Source organism: Lepeophtheirus salmonis, chromosome 6 (assembly GCF_016086655.4).
Source record: "Lepeophtheirus salmonis chromosome 6, UVic_Lsal_1.4, whole genome shotgun sequence".
NCBI classification, from domain to species: domain Eukaryota; kingdom Metazoa; phylum Arthropoda; class Copepoda; order Siphonostomatoida; family Caligidae; genus Lepeophtheirus; species Lepeophtheirus salmonis.
In genome coordinates, this window is record NC_052136.2 from 31,612,823 (window position 1) to 31,630,421 (window position 17,599).

Sequence of the window (17,599 nt, forward strand, 5' to 3'; positions counted from 1 at the left end):
TTAAAGCCAGATAAAAAAATGGTCTTCTTTTTTTGTCTTCAAAGAAATATTTACAAGAATACCACCCAAATAGAACTTTTTGGTGTAATTATGGCTTTTGTTTTTTTACTTACAAATCGATTTTCTTTACCGCAAATGTTTAAAGGGGTGGAAAAGAAATTTTGCAATATATTTACATATTACATATACATAGGTACTTGCCTACCAATATATAAAATATATGTATTATACAGTTTGAATAGGACTATGTACATAAATAACCTATCTAGAGTTATATTTTGAAGTCAGGGTAAACATAGGCATGTATATACATATAAAGAGTATTTAGAAATTATTGAGTAAGTGGATACATACATACCTTACAAACATATGGGGAAATTGTCTTTTTATACCTTAATGCTTTAATCATAGAGAAATAAACCCATACATACACAAAGTATGCAATAGACTGAGCCATTAATTTTATCTGACAAGAGGTGTTATCCCACATTCGTAATTTAAATATTTATGGTTTTTATGTTCAGCTGTCAATTTTTCTTGTGTTTTATATCCTAACTTTGCTATGGCTGATTAAATTCGAATTCGCTCTTGTTAACCTTTAAACAAATCCCAGTAAATGCTTGAGTAATAGCATCAGATTGGTTAGGATTTTATAAGATTTTACTAAGAGCTGCCAACCGATTTTCAGCCTTTTTTCTATTTCTTTTCCGCGAAAAAAATGCAGTATATAATAAAAATAACGAGACCTATGTCCCGTTTAAGGGATGCTTTAAGGAAGAAGTCATATTATTTTTTTAAATGATAGTTATTTATTCTTTTTTGTATATTTAAATCAATACCTGAAATAATCCAGGTAATTTGTTCTGTGGATATAACAGACTGCTCGAGACTGTTAGCACTCCAAACTTACATTTAAATTGTGGATTTTATTAAAAAGTTTTGAAATGCTACTATAGCCAACAAGATGATCGCATACACTCCTTTACCTGGACATGCTCTCTTTTTACATATTGTTTGGAACGCTCGGGACTTTTAATGAACTGGTTTTATGAGTTTTATCAAGATCCAAAATGTATATCCTACAGAAAATCAAAAACCAAAGTTTATTGATTGTTACACTCCCACATCCTAAACCAAACACTGAAAAAATAGGCACTATGCCCCAGTGCCTCTTTTTTGGAAATAAAAATATGCTCACCCTAATAACGAAAGTCGCACTGATCGAATCCATTACTAATAGATTATTACAATTATATATCTTACTCCTTTTTTTAGCCATATTTAGGACGTAGAAATAAGGTTTTGTATCAAGGCTGTTGTCCAACTATGCCAAATTTCCAATGGAAGACCTTTGACTCTTCCATGTTTATCTCTTTTCTATGATTTTAATTTACTAAGAATTCTCATAGTATATTGCGGTTTTTTTTAGTTGCAACATTTCCAAGACACAGAAAGTTTACTTATACATATGCCATTTGATGTTGATTGAACAGTACGTACGGGGTAAGGAGTAATTTGATAGTGGTCATTGTAGAAAAGCTTGTGTGACATTGTGTTAGCGGTAGAATATTCTCTGTCTACGCGTATCTTTGCAGATACATAATTTATAATTGTCTTCCTTAATTGACTATATGCAATAACTCTATAGGTTTTTTCCTTGGCCCATTTGTGTGTTTTAATGGTCATGTAAGAATTAAAAGGTTGGCTCATATTATGTAGACATTCCAATCTGTAATTAAAGAAGATGTGCAAAAATAACTAGATAATAATGATGATTTTGCAATTAATGAACATTTCATTTAGATCCAAATATTTAATTTTGTACAATATACCTATCGAATAAGTCGAAATACTCTGAATTCGATATCATCACAAAACATTTATATACGTACATTGGACAGGCTTGGTTTTCAATTTTTTTTTTTTAACTTTGATCACGGGTGGTGCGGAAAAAGTTGCCTTGGTGTATGAAAAAATTGGTTCGAACATTTTCATCTTCAAGTGGCACATTTTATTCTATCTTTTTGAAAAAAATGATAGTTTTTTTTCTTATTTCGACTATATTTTTTTATTTACCCATACTACAGAATTTTTTATAAAAAATAATTGTTAGATATTAATAAAGTCTACAAATAGTATGAGATAGACTTTTTCATAAAAAAGGTTATTTATTCTGCAAAAAGAGGAAAATAATTTGATGATTCGCGTATAAGGCGCACCTTTTTTAATGTATTTCAATGAATAGTTTAAGTGCCAATACATCCAAAAGTTAATTTGATTAAATCCATTCGCGAAACTTCAATTTAAATATAAACGTGAGTTGTCAGTTCATATATTCAATGAACTCATAAATTCACTCCAATACAATAACTGATGACCAAAAAGTCATCAGTTATTATCATATTTTATATTCTAATGAACATTTAAACAAAAACACATATACACACATAAAAAGACGTGTTAAGCTCATAATCCACATTTTTTGAAATTTATACAGGGCCTTAGTTTTAAGCAACGGCAATTTTTTTTTCTTGAAGCTAAAGTTGATTTTACGAATTATTTCCTAGCATTTTCTTAGATATGCTCTCCGATATTTTTGTTACTAATTTAATCATACATCCAATTGCCTGAGTGTGTTATGACATATTAACAAAATCATATTTTACTTTTGATCAAAATTATTTTTGTATAATTATAATTATTTGTCTGTCAAGTGCATTGTCGTTGGCATTTCTGAAATATTTTCTTCCATATTTTTATTTCATCATAACTAACTGCAAGAAACTGGAGAGTTGGATTCCTAAACTTACTAACCGTACCCGAATCATTACTTTTTCCTGCATTCAATATCTGATGCCACCAAATTTCATAGATTTGGCTTCTTTCCTCTCTTATCATTGACATCAAAATGTTTTCAGGATGATAAAAATGTTAGCCGTATCTATGTAAAATTGACTAAACAAGTGCTTGGGTTTGTGAGCTCAAATTTAGTCCCTTTATTGATTTTGAGAGGTTTTTAAATACATTTAATTTTTATTTTGAACAGAATTGGACTATATAAACTCATGGGTAAAATAACAATTTTCTTACGGTTTTTAGACAGATTTTTTGTCGAAACATAAAGTCTTAGAATACTATTGATTGTAGTAATCCATCTAGAATATCCTATTATCCCGGATTTCGATTGGAATATCGCTACAAAATCGCTACAAATACTTATAGATATTTCTTTGCAGATATCTAATAGGTACTGTTGGTCATTACTTCAATTATTAGTGTTTGTGAAATTATTAATTAAGTATTAATAAAGATTGGTTTGTATTGTACAATTTTAGAGATCTGAAATCGGTAAAGTTGTTTACCGATTTCCCTACTTAGACATGTGTTTCCTCAAGTCTTGCCATTCAAAGTTGTAACCAGGTGCCTTAGTGAAAGCTCTTTTTTATGTAAAAGGCAAATAACCCATTGAAGTGGCCTTTCAAAGTTATCTTTAGATAAGAAATAATAAGATTTTTGAATCCAGTGTTTGTCACAAATTCATGACAACCCAGTGCCTTTAAGTCTTTGGTATTGAATTTTTTATTTTTCAGAAAAACTAATATTTAATGCAGATCCAGAGACAGAAGTAACATATCCCAGATAGTCTGATCCAGGTTTTTTTACAATCGTTTTGTTTTTATCCGTACTTACTTTCAATATTTTTGTATTACTAACATCCATTGAAGTTAATGATTTATCTTCCGGGCCATCAAAATAGGTAGCTCCTATAGTTTTATATAAATTTAAAGTTCATAATATAACCTTTGTGAATTTTAAATCTTTGTCAATCACGTATTTTATAATTTTTCAAAAATCTAGAAGCACTGCATTATCAACAATAGCTGCCGCACAATTATAAATTGCTGCTCATTCAACCATTGTTAAGCTGATTGAAAATATTTAGACTTATAAATGATATTTATTAGATACGTGCAAAGTGTTACAGGGCGTTGCCCGAGCAACGCGTTGCTCGGGCAAAGGAGGGAGCGGAAAATCACATTGACAATGGTCTATGTTATTTTTCTTAAAGGTTATACCCCTTCGGAGCAGGCAAGTATTATATTATATATACTATTATGATTTTTTTTTAAGTCTTATAAACTTCTAATAACATACCAAAATGTATGCATGGAAAAAAAATTCTTGATGAAAAGTTCATTTTTGGTTTTTGCAAGCAAAATCGAAATTCGATAATAAAAATGCAAAAAAGTAGTAAATATAAATTTCTGCAATTGTAAAGAAGAAAACAAACCTACCCATATTTGGTTATAGAGAATAATGTGGTAGAAAAAATAACCCTCGATAACTGTTTCATTTATCCAAATATTATTTACTAAAATATTACGGAAATTGAAAATACATTTATTCAGAAAGGGACAGATTTTATGTTTCATATTTACATGCAAACTAATTTCCAAACAAATTTCTTCAAACTTTATTTTTTTACGAATCGAATATTCCATTTAAAATTCATTTTTTTTCAACTGAAAAAAAAACCTGCAATTTCACCGGTTTCTTATTTTGCTCATAATTTTTTCCATTTTGAATAAATTTAGAAAAGATTTGTTATTCGTATAGTTTCTTTTTAAGACTCCAGTCACTTTTTGATTTATAACTTAATTCCATATCTAGTCAACTTGGGCTCCACAATGCAGTTTTTGTGTTTTGAGAATAGAATATTCCCCCTCTTATATGACCACCACACCTCAAAAAAAAAATTGCATCCCCGTTTTAGTCTGACCAGGTTCAAAAGATTATCCCATGCAAAGTTTCAGCTTATTAGGTCCAACAGTGTGGGCACCTATAAAGGACACATACACACAAACTCTATTTTAAACATATACAGATTAGGTGGAAGTCATTAAAGGCAGGTTACCACATCTATCCTGCGTGTACACCTATAAGTATAAGTATATAGGTATAAATAATATCGGGAGAAAAGTTGGTCTCACAAAAATATCATTTATATATAGGTATGTAACCTACATATATATATACACTTAGACGTATATTCTCATAATAGATGGGGTAACCGCCTTAAAAGATATTTATCAAAATTATATATTTAGCTATTTTTCAATTAGAATTTTACGAATGAATTTAATGAAATGAACTTTTGAATGTATAAACACTTAAAATGATCATTGAAATCCATTAAAACAGCTACATTTTATACGCAAATCCTCAAAATTGGTATTGATTTCCCTGTGTTTACGCAGTAAATAACCGTTTTAGAAAAAAAATCTAGGATATATTTTTTTGTAAAGTTTATTTACGTCGAAGAATTTTATTTTATAAAACATATTTCTATATGGGTTTATCAAAAATATTGTCAAAATAGGGAAAAATTATCAAAATCAAAATCTTTGAACAAAATCTGCCACTTGAAGATGAGATCATAGAACAATGAAACTTCGTACTAATTATTTTCATACCTCAAGGAAACTTACCTGGACTATCCTTTATCAAAATTCGAAAAAAGTTGAAATTCAAACCGGTGTATTGGACATGAACTTTTAGATTTAATATAACCTACTCGTATATGTAAATCATTTTGTCTGTAATTTGATGTTGAAATATTATACGTATTGATAAAATACTAGTCAACAAGTTTTTGCCCTTGGATTGAGATGGTGTGTTGCCGATTGTTTTATCTACTAAACAAGAAAAAAAACTTTATTATCCAAAATGTATAGTTTTGTCGTTTATAGACAGCAACATTTTATATATTATCAAAAGTCTTGAATTTAATTTTTTCCCCTATTAATATTTAAAAAATTAAATCTTAAATCACTTTTTAAATTATTAATTATTTTAAGATGTTATTTTTATCATAAAGTTATCTTATGTTTTCACTTTAGAACAAGCTATGATTTCTGTCATTGGGTTCAAAAATGAGAAATTTATTAGACTTTCAAAGAAAAGGTCAACTTATTGTCATGTTTGTATATTTAGAAGGCATTTTCTTTGATTCAGAAAAGTATACTGAAAAATATTTTATAATTTTTTTATTATGGGAAAAAAATATCTGTATTTTCTTTTATTTAGATCTGTTAAGGCGAAAGAATAATATTAAATCAAGTAAATATTGAAATATGTTTATATATATTTGTTGCCCAAAAAACCCAGAAATTTTGGGTAATAAAAGTCATTTTTACGTTTCTTCCGGTAAAAAGAACTAGAAACCCACAGTTTCAATGAAAGAGGGGAAAAAGTTGAAATAATATTGACTAGTTTTATAAATTAGAACTATATATAGAAAATTAAGGAACCATGAAAGAAATTGGGCGTTTACCTTACAATTCCTTAATGAATATATTGTCAATCATGATAATAAGCTTGATTATTCAGTTGTTGTAATGATGCGCACAAAAATGAAAATGACCACATCATGTGAGCATACATAAACATATGGAAAAACCTATTTTTTGTCTTTTAATGGTTCTAAAAGGTATTCAAAACCATAAAGAAATGTAATATACAATATATGTGTCCAGGGGCGTTGATAGGATTATGGATTTTTTTCAAGTTATAATCCATAAGTTATAACTTATTGGAAAAAAAATTGAAATACTAAATATTTAAAAAAAAAAAACAATAATTAAATTTCAGGTATTAAATTTTCCGAAAAAAATTCAAAAATCTATAGGCAATTCTCAAAAATTTAAAAAAAATATACAGTTTTTCACAAAAAAATTCAAAAATTGAATTTCATATATTAAACTTTTTTATAAAAAAATTCAAAAATTTAATTATTAAGAATAAAATTTCAAAATTTAATTTCAAATATTAAATTTTTTTCTAAAAAATTTAAAAATCCATAATTATTCCTAGAAACTTAATTTTTTGGAAAAAAAATAGAAAAATTAAACTTTTGGATTAAATAAGATTTCAAATATTGAAAAAAAATTCAAAAATTTCTAGTAAAAAGCAAAAAATACTTAATTTTTTGGAAAAAAAATAGAAAAATTAAACTTTTTGGATTAAATAAAATTTCAAATATCAAAAAAAAAAATATTGAAAAAAATTCAAAAATTTCTAGTAAAAAGCAAAAAATACTTAACTTGTGGGGGGCTTAGAGCCTCTCCATCCCACCCCCTGCTTCGCCCTTCTCTTCTACTTTGTAGCAGAGCTGTTCACAAGTAATTTTTTATGAGACCAACACGAATTGCTAGTCAATTTACTTAAAAATCGAGTCTGGTCAGACATTACAGCTTATACTGTTTACTTGATTGATAACACGGCGTCACCTCATTACCATCCAAAATTACAGACTATTTTGTTGTTCACTGTGGATTATTCTGCTGTTTTGCCTCTTCTGAGTGTTCTGAACGGTGTTTAGTTGAGTTATAATGAGCTTTATTTAAGCTGTGAACAATTACTCAATAATCATTCCAAATTTGGAGAGAGTTGGATAAAGTTTTGAGCTTAACTTTTATTCATTTTTGGTGAAAGGGTAGTGAGATACAATCAAGGTATTGACAATGTTACAAGTCCTCATCTCTGCACTCTTAACGAATCATTTTTTACATGTCATAGTCGAGTCTTGAGTCTTAGAGCTCGAATCCAAGTGGAGTATACAGGTTTTAACTTCGAGTCTCAACTTGTAGTTTAATGAGACTTAAGGGGAACTCGAGCCCGAGTTTCTTTTCCTACTTGGTGATATCGTACGTAACTTAAAATTGGGAACCGGAAAACCGATGTAATCCCTTGTTTTTTTGTGTTTTTTTTTAATTTAAATGTTAAAAGATTGTAAGTCCGGCACCCCTTAATGCATTACACTCTTACACCTAAATCACTGGTACTAGTTTCCTGACCATAAAAGTTGGTTCATTACGACGGATAGGTTATACGTATTATCTTTAATGAGAGAGAATCTACCTATATACAATGGGGTCGAGCCAAGCCTATCCTTGATTCTTTATAAGCTTTTAACGCACCTTTATGTATCTAAACGCATATTTTATTCGTTTCTTTTCTTTGTAGGAGGGGGGGATGAGATGTGTACAGAAATGATTTAAAGTCTAGCCCAGCCAAATATTTGTAGTAAATGTACTACTCAAAAATTAGAAAATTTAAAAAGCCTTTTTCACTTCTACATATTTTTATTTTTGGTCATTTGTACGGCAAGCTTTTGAACCAAAAGTTGGTAATTCAACAATTTTCTACACTTTTTATTCTATATATCCCCTCCATTCTGAATTATGGCTTCAATAACGGGACATACAGAAGAAAAATTGGCATTGATGAAGTCCGAGGAGAAGTCTTTCCACTCTTTCGTGATCACAGGTCATCGACATTCAGGTGAGAAGTCTTGTTCATCTTGCCCTGCAAGACCAGTCCAGTGGGTTCACGTCTGGTGAAGACGAAGACCAGAAGTCTGCAGAAATGTTGCACTTTCTTGGACGTCTGTGCCAGGGCACCATCTTGGGTAAACAAAATGTGGTCCCTAGGGAAGGTGTTCTGAGAACCTCGTAGTAGACTCCTTGTTGACTTTCTCGTTGGCCTTGAAGACGTAGAGAGGGATCTTGCTGCCGTCAGACGCCACAACGCTGAGTACCATGACCTGAGCTGAATTTTTGGCCCTGAAGGTTCCCTCATCGTGAGCTCTTGATTTAGGCAAGAAGCGATCATTTCTTCTGTGCAGAACAGCGTCCACTGTGAAGATCTTCTTGTAGAAGATCAACTTGTGCATGGAAGAAATCGCACTGCCTCTGGCATTTTGCTTATAGCTCCGACATTTTTGAACGCACAAAAACAAAACAAACATCAAATTGTAGCTTTTTGGCAGCTTTTTCGAATAGCGCCATGTAGAAAATTGTTAGACTCTTAGAACAGCCTCGAAGAAGATTCTAATTTTTGAGTTATCACCCTAAATGAAATTATCAAATTATCAAACTTCATGAACATACATACGTAGAATCATAATATCAAAATCTTATTCCTATCAAGCAAATTTGGAATTCATAATCAGGGGCGTCCGCAAGGGTTGGGCTGGAGGAGCTGGGGTCCTCCTCAATTAAGAAGTTTTTGCTTTTTACAAGAACAATTTAATATTTGAATTTTTTTGTTTAAACGTAATCATTTATAATTTAATTTAAATAATAATATTAATTAAAAAAAAATAATTTAATTTTTAGTGAATAGCTATGGATTTTTGAAAAAAAATTCCAAAAAACATAAAATATGTGATATAATTTTGGAATTTTTTAATCAAAAACCTTAATATATGCGATTTAATTATAGAATTTGTTTTGCAAAAAATTTAATTTTTCAAATTTTTGTCCAAAATATGTAATTTTAAATTTTTCCCAAAAAATTTCAACTTTCAATTTTTTTTTCAAAAAAATCCGACCGCCCCCCCAAATACTTATATATATATAATCCTGCTAACGCCCCTATAAATAAATACATAAATTACTATACATCTATTTTTGACAAATTTTTGTTTCTATTTCATTAGATCTTCATTTTACGTAATTTACTGGTGGATGATGTATTATATATATATTCCAACGTATTCCTTGTCAACGTATGTAACTTATATTCACTCCATAACGCAGAGGTTATTCCGGCCGTAAATAACCTATTTGCGCTCGCACTATACTTAACTACTGCTGTATTATTATACCTTTTATTTCTTCACCTATCAAGTCAGTTAGTTATTAGTCGTCATGAGACGAATGAGAAGTGAGACTTATACGGATTGTGTCTAGTGAGTTAACAACGTTGCTGAGTGCTCAATATTAGCCCCATATCGTGATTTATTTTCTTTTTATTCTGGTTCATTCATTTAACTAATAGGTTCGTTATTTATTTTTAAGTTTCTATTTTCCGGGATCTTGTAATTAAATTTTAAAAATATTTTTCACCCAGTGTTTCATAGTTAATTATTCGAATACACAAAGGCGTTAGAAAAAAATTTATTTTTGAGGGGTAATTCAATTTTGCCTCAATATTTGAGACTAGCATTTAAATAAAAAAACATTTTTTAAGACCTTTTTATATAGTAAAGTGAAATATTTCCCCAATGTACAGGGGATTCCAAGGATTATATAGGAAGGGGGGTATTTAAAATTCATAGATTTGGAGAGGGCTACAGCCCTTCCATCCCCCCCCCCTGCAGACGCCTCAGCTGTACCATATTCATTGTCAAATTATTGATGCTTTTTCCTCATGGGGGGGCCCCACTCTTCCCTCATGTCTCCTTCGTCTCTCCAAATACATATATATTCAAGTGAGTGTGATGTGAAAAATATGCGATACTGGATACTACAAGTGTGGCTTTCTTTATCATTCTTCGAAGTCTGAATGTTAGTAATAATCCTTTGTAAAAGGATACTTTGAAGTTGAAAAAAATAAGACATAAATTATAATTATCTTTTCAATGAGCCCCTGATATATTTTAAATGAAAACTGCATAGAGAAACGAGTTTATTTTGTTCATCAGTCTGGGATTATATGCAGATACATTTAAATAAACTAAATTATTAATATTACTAATTAATTAATTTGATCTATTTGAAGGATGTGAAGTTTTTCGCTTGGAAATATTTTCTTATGGGTTGAAAATGCATTGCTTGATTGGATTATATTTTTGTAATTTTCTCTTTGTGCGATTCACTTCCTACTTAATTATTCCTCTTTAAAAGTAAAAACTAACCCTGAGAAATACATTTGCTCGATTAAAAGAATTCTCTCATCAAGGATACATAAAAAAATACATCTAAAGACATTTGATATATGCATAATACTTATGAACATTGTACATGCATGCATTGTATATGTTCTCAACATAACAATGACAAATAGATCCTTACTCCATGAGTAATTCCATCAATTGATTTATGACTTATTTTGAATTAACTTTCCTTTTCATTTGCAGGATAGAATGACTGTTTCGTACACGGCTGAAGTTGCCAATGCAAGTAGCTTTGGATGTTTCACCCCCATCTTGTTCCGATGGAAAGGTTCCCTCTACAAACTCATTTTTAAGGAGCTCTTTGTGTATCTCACCATCTACGCATTTATCAATATATTCTACTTTGTAGTTCTCCTCCAAGATGGACTCCAGAACTATCGTCAGATATTTGAGGCTGCTAAAGCCTACTGTTCTATTCAAACTAGTTCTATTCCTATGACCTTTGGTCTGGGCTTCTATGTATCCATCATTGTGAAGCGGTGGTGGGATCAGTATCAATTGCTTCCATGGCCAGACTCACTTGCCATATTTATCGTTGGTCTTCTTGAAGGAATGGATGAGCGTTCTCGCATGATGCGGCGAAATATTATGAGATACACGCTGCTTTCCTATGTGATCACTTTGAGAAGGATCAGCTTTAGGGTTCGAAAACGGTTTCCCACGATGCAACATGTAGTGGATGCGGGTCTTATGCGGTCTGATGAGCTTAAGTGCATGGAGTTAATGGATGAAAAGTGCTCTGTGTCGAAATGGTGGATGCCTCTTGTTTGGGCCACACACATTGTTGATATGGCACGGAAGGAGCAAAAGATTAAGAGTGATCCTGCAGTGCAAACAATTCTCAAGGAAATTTCTTCGATCCGTGCGGGACTCACTGGGGTTCAACACTATGATACGATATCCGTACCATTAGTATATACTCAAGTCGTCACTCTAGCTGTCTATAGTTATTTTGCTGCAGCCTTAATGGGAGCACAGTGGGTTATTCCGGAGAGCCAGGAGGACTACAAAACAACCTACAAACTACCAACTTTTAAGCACGAGACTGTGGATGGAGAATTCGGCTATCAACCCATAAATTTATATTTCCCTTTTTTTCTCATGCTGCAATTTATATTTTATGTTGGATGGCTCAAAGTCGCCGAGATTCTCATTAATCCCTTTGGAGAAGATGATGATGATTTTGAGCTTAACTATATCATTGATAGACATTTCCGTGTTGCCTACATGATTGTTGATGAAATGCATGATAATAATCCAGAATTACTCAAAGATATACATTGGAATGAAACTGTTCCAAACAACCTTCCCTATACAGAGGACACAGCCCATTACCGAAAAGAAGAGCCCAAAGGAGGAGCGGAAAAAATATTTGATGAAGACTTGTATGGATATTCCAATTACTCAAAGTACGGGTTTTTAAGAAGAATGAGTTCGAACCGTCCTACTTCAGCACGAAAATCTTCAAATATTTCTCTTTCAAAAACGCTCACCAATGGGAATGCAGTGATGCGACCTGTGCGAGGAGGTGATCCAGAGCCTTCATCAGACTATGAGAGTGTAGATACTAGCATCGTGGGGTGGTGGAAAAATAAGTTAAGACGATCGCAGATACGTAAATCCGGATTTTCTGTTGCATCAAGCCATTCCAATTTCCCTCATAGAAAATCCACCAAATCTCTCAAGTCTCAAAAATCAAATTATGGAAGAATTTTTAGTAGCAATGCAAATAATACTCCAAAATTAAGTGTTACTTCAAACACCGATAGCAATCACCCACCCACTACGGGTGAACATCTTGGTACGGCAAAAGAGGAACAATTCCAGTCTACTCCAAATTTAGACCATTCCTCCAAAAATCCTATTGCTATGGTAACAGATGATGAGGATAGTTTTGATAACGAGTACGATTTTAGTCGTTTCAGAAATCAATCCCATCTTACAACCATCACAGAAAACCAAAATTCACCATACTCAACTCACAATGGCTCTCGAAGGAATTCAAGGCCTTATCCTAATGCAGAGGGACTCTTTGAGAGTTCTTCAACACCACCCTTTCTTTCCAAATCATTTTCCGATCAGGGAAGCACCAATTATTACCCATTGTCAGAAACCCAAGACGAACATTTGAATCCTTTTCAGAAGGAAGGGGGCGATATTAATAAGGACGATACTTTTAACTACGAAGAGGTATCTTTCAATCGGCAGGATAAAGACTCCGATCCAGGCCTCATTCTTAAGCCCAAAAGACATTTCGAACTCGGTGCAAGTCCTGCAGAAACTTTAAAGATCCCTTCTTATACAAGTCCTTCAAACACACCTAATACTTCATACGGAAACTATGCCAGCCCTGCTTTGCCGAAGAGGCAGGCTCGACTTGCATTTGATTCCATCAAACTCTCTAAAGCCATGGAGTCTTTTGTAAAGCCAAATGATTCCGTTACAGAAGTGAAGAATAAAATTCTAGATGACATGGATGAAATGGATGTAAAGGATGAGGAAGAGAGAAGGAGTCTGGGTGAGAGAAAGAGTCATCCAGAGGATAATACAAAGGGGCAAAAGAAAAGTGAGGAGAGCATTGCATCTGCTTTTGATAATGCAACATTCTACGTTTGAATATAGAAATCGTGTAATTAATTACTATTTATAAGTAAGAAAAAGGAACTTTTCATAGTATGGAGTTATTTACGTGTGACTCCCTATTGACATTTCTATCATGGAAGCCCCTTTCTTTATATAAAATATATATGTCTACTACACTACACATTATATAAACATATTTAGGCATACATACATAGGTATATTATTTTCACTTAACAAAATCCATGCCTCAACTGTCAGATCTGTATTATTACTAAATTATATTATTAGTATTATTTATGTGAGGCCTTTCCAAGAATTAAAAAACATATATTTTTATGGGAATAGATTTAATTAGGAATAAATGAGTTGATTTTCTCAATGTCATTTTTGTTCAAGGATAATTACAGGCAATTTTTCATTTCACCTTCATCATCACGGTGACTAAATTCTTTATATAAATGCTTACAATACGAATTATTAGGTTGTAAACTAATTGTATCAAAGTTATGGCCTTAAAAGGAACTAATTAATTAATCATTGAGTCGTAAGTATATGCATAAAAAATAAATATATTTAATTCATGGATGAAATTCAGTTAATTTATATTTTTGTAGTCAACATAAAAGAGATGTTGCGTAAAAAAGTATAGTATTTATACTCGTAGATTAATATTTCTTCTTCGACGGTACATTTTAAAGCAAAATTTATCGTCTTGTTCCCTTTATTTAGTCTCCAACCTTCCTTCCAAAAGAAACATAAAAAAATTCCTAAAGTAGTTGCTACTAGTTAGCCAATTCTTCCCAGCTATAGAATTATTATTCAGTAATTGCTGAGAATTTTTAACAGCAACTGAATGAGAGCTAGTTCAAATTCAAACAATCCGTGTTACCTCACTTATAAAAAATATTTCAGTGTTCCGAACGTAGATTGGTTGAATTTAAATTCACTCTTATTAAGCTATTATAAACAATTTTCTGCTAATATTGAATAATAATTCCAAAGTGAAGAATAATTGGTCCAGATTTACCTAATAACCAATTGAATTTAGGCCCTTTTTCTGTTTATTGTAGGAAAAAAGATTTGCCAGATGCATTAAAGGCAACGACATGTCCGAACACTGATGAGGAAAAAAGCAGCAGAAAAATCGATAGCTAACAACAAAATACAAAGTAAATTTTAATATATTAGTGAGGTAACGCCGAGTTATGTATTCATCAAAATAATTACACAGTTTGGCAATAATTAATTTTAATTATATATTTTAATGGTATTTCCCAAGGGGAAGCGTATCGAAGGTCTTTTATGTAGGGTATTCTCTTAAATACATCACAAAGACGAGAAGAGATCTCATAATGTCAAATGTATGTATAATTGTAAAATCAATATTGGCAAATGGTTGATAAAATTAACTGTAAACGATTTGTGTAGCACTGCATAGGCCTGATTGTATATGACATATGTATATAAAAACTTTTTTAGATCATAGAATAGCAACACAAATATATATTTATATACACTTTTTGCACATATCATCGTTGAGCATTTAAGGAATTGATATAAATATACATACATTCATTCCTCTATGATCAACAAGGAAAACATGTTTGAAAACGAGATGTTTTTATACATATCCCTCTTGATGTGTAGAAAAGTAACATTAACGTCAACAATGGAGATGCAAATCGATAAATAATATTAGATCATATAGGTACCTACCTGGTTCTATATAACATTCCTAATTTAATATCTATGGGATTATTTTACCAAAGGTTTGTTTATATCTAACATTGTTCCGTAATTATATCTTGACAGCTACGAATGTTAAATATTCTCGAATCATAATTATTATATCAGACACTTTTTAATAATATTTGTAGACCACAAATTATAAATTATATTCATGATATTTATTTATAAATAAACAGGTAAAAAAAATCTTTAATGCCATTAGAACTTTACTTTAGACACCTATGAAAAATAAGAATCTAAGCAGTATGGATATTATTATTTGATATTTGAAATGTTTCAACTGCATGTCTAGACTCTTTTTCCTACCTCTTTTCGTAGATCAAGCAACTGATGAGTAAGACCTTGCTTGTTGTCCTAAAAATAAAGTTGATGTAGATTGTACCATTTTTTTTATTCTTTGTAACTTCACATATGAATATAGTTTTAAAAAAATATGAAGATATTTTTGTAATTGTAACCTGAATAGTTCTTTTATTTTTATTTTCCAAAGCTGTTTTCCTTTTTATTTTATTCTCGAATAGAGAGCATATAAGTAAAAAGTAATCACTAGACCTTGAAAGACGAAGAGTAAACCTGAAGATTTGAAAAGAAGTTATAAGTCTAAGTCCTCTTTGGATTCGGAGTAAAATTGAGGATCGACATAATTGTAGTTCATGTCTATATCATTGTATCGGGACCGGTAATTTCATTCCCACTAAATTCATTCCCTGTAAAATTCATCCCCGGGCATTTCATTCTCACTTTAATATTTAATGACGTCATACATTCAAAACCAGTTAGTAATTTTTATTGTATGTAAGAAGGCCTGGGCAGTCGGCACTGGAGATGACTGATGACTTGTGATGATTGGGACACGGATATGAAGGATTTATGGTGTTTATAGATTAGAAATGAGGTATGATAAGTCTTTAATAGTGAGTAGGAATGGAATCACCGATCCCTGGATATTGTTCAGACCTAGCGAAGTACAAGTAATTGACGTAATTACTCTTTCCCATGATCGTCTATCATTACTACTACTCCCTTTCATCGATTCATCATCCTGATTTATCCCCTCACAATTAATATCTTCGTAAATAATAAGCAAGTATGCTTGGACCCCTCACACCATTCTCCAGGATAACTTATGTACACAGATCTATTTTAAGTTTATCTCAGTATTGAAACCGTAAGACGTCACTAAATATAAATCTTTAAAGTGGAAATGGCAGGGGATGAATTATACAGGGAATGAATTTACTGGGAATGAAATGACCTAGTACCCATTGCTATAACTAGAGTGGGATATATCTTTATTCCCTTCATATAATAGCTGCTTGCATCTAATCTAATGAAACGTCATGGTATGTAAGCTACCCTCCTCCTAAACATCTTCAAATGGTCATTGTAAACACGTTATTTATTTTTATTATTTCTTTAACATACCGACAGAAAGTTCCCCAACAAGATCTAAAAGAGGACTAGGTATTGTCTGTTAGTCACCTAGTGAATACTTGCCATAGAAAAAGGATTTGCTCATTATTTTTTTTCTTAAAATACTCGTATTTTTATAGATTTTTGGTTACTTTTTATGATCCCATTAAACTTTAACAAAATCAACCAAGTTCCATAAATAAGCTCCATTATTTGTTTTAAAAAAATAACTCAACAATCATTTTCCTTACTTGATTCAAAATGTATATTTGAATGAATTACAAAAGAATACAAAATCTAACAAGTAATAAAATCAAAAATAAATTGTACCAATAACCCTACTTGTTTGCCATGTCAAATATTTATATCACGTCCTTAACTTTATTGTGGCATGCAACCTTGCTTCTAAAAAAAAAAAAAAAAAAAAAAATAGGGCCGAAATGAATAATTAGACAAATAATTCAGTCATACCAACTGCTATTTATATCTAAAGTACTCCCAGACTATCATTGATACATCATGTATCTACAATATGATAATGTATAATGATATTTCTATAGTGTAGCTATACCTTTGTGTCTATAAATGATAGCCAAAATTTATTCATAGAAATAATGAAACGGCCAATATATATCATATATATACAATATATACTTATGAGAGATCAGCAAGAAATTGTATTCCTGTCCCTAGGGAGACGCAGTCGTAGTCTTCTTACTTCTTCGTTTATTTATCAAAAATAATAAAATATGAAGTAGCCAGAACGTATCAAGTGAGACGAGGTAATCTACAGCCGACAACAAAATACATAGGGAGTTTTAATGTTAGCAAGGTATCGCCATGATATATAATATTATCAGGGATTATGTAAATCCTGTGAATTTTTTAGTAGACCCGTTTTTTTGGAATTGGTGATCAAAAGAATTAATTTTCTTTTCCTTAGCAGTTGTCATTATTATTTAATTCCTGAGTAGTGAACTTCATTCCCTAAATAGATTGAATTATATTCAAAACTTGATTGAACATTCTTGTATACTCATAAAAGACGGAGAGCAACCTTGATGATGAGTTATAATTGTATGACCTTGTTGGACTAAGAGTAGAGTTGGGGAT

At 31.2% G+C, this 17,599-nt stretch overlaps 1 protein-coding gene across 3 annotated transcripts in view; it reads left to right on the plus strand.

The window, feature by feature from the left end:
* LOC121119694 (uncharacterized) overlaps positions 1–13,725 on the plus strand; it is a 28,601-nt gene extending 14,876 nt beyond the window's left edge. Inside the window, exons 1-2 of one of the 3 annotated variants that reach the window (XM_040714435.2) lie at positions 9,594–9,843; positions 10,925–13,725. In XM_040714435.2, coding sequence (XP_040570369.1) covers positions 10,931–13,357 — 2,427 coding nt within the window. In that variant the 5' untranslated portion in view covers positions 9,594–9,843; positions 10,925–10,930 and the 3' untranslated portion in view covers positions 13,358–13,725. Of the gene's footprint in view, positions 1–9,593; positions 9,844–10,566; positions 10,867–10,924 lie in introns of those variants that run through there. The other 2 variants (XM_071889166.1, XM_071889165.1) reach the window with 2 other exon arrangements.
* The last annotated feature ends 3,874 nt before the right edge of the window (positions 13,726–17,599 follow it).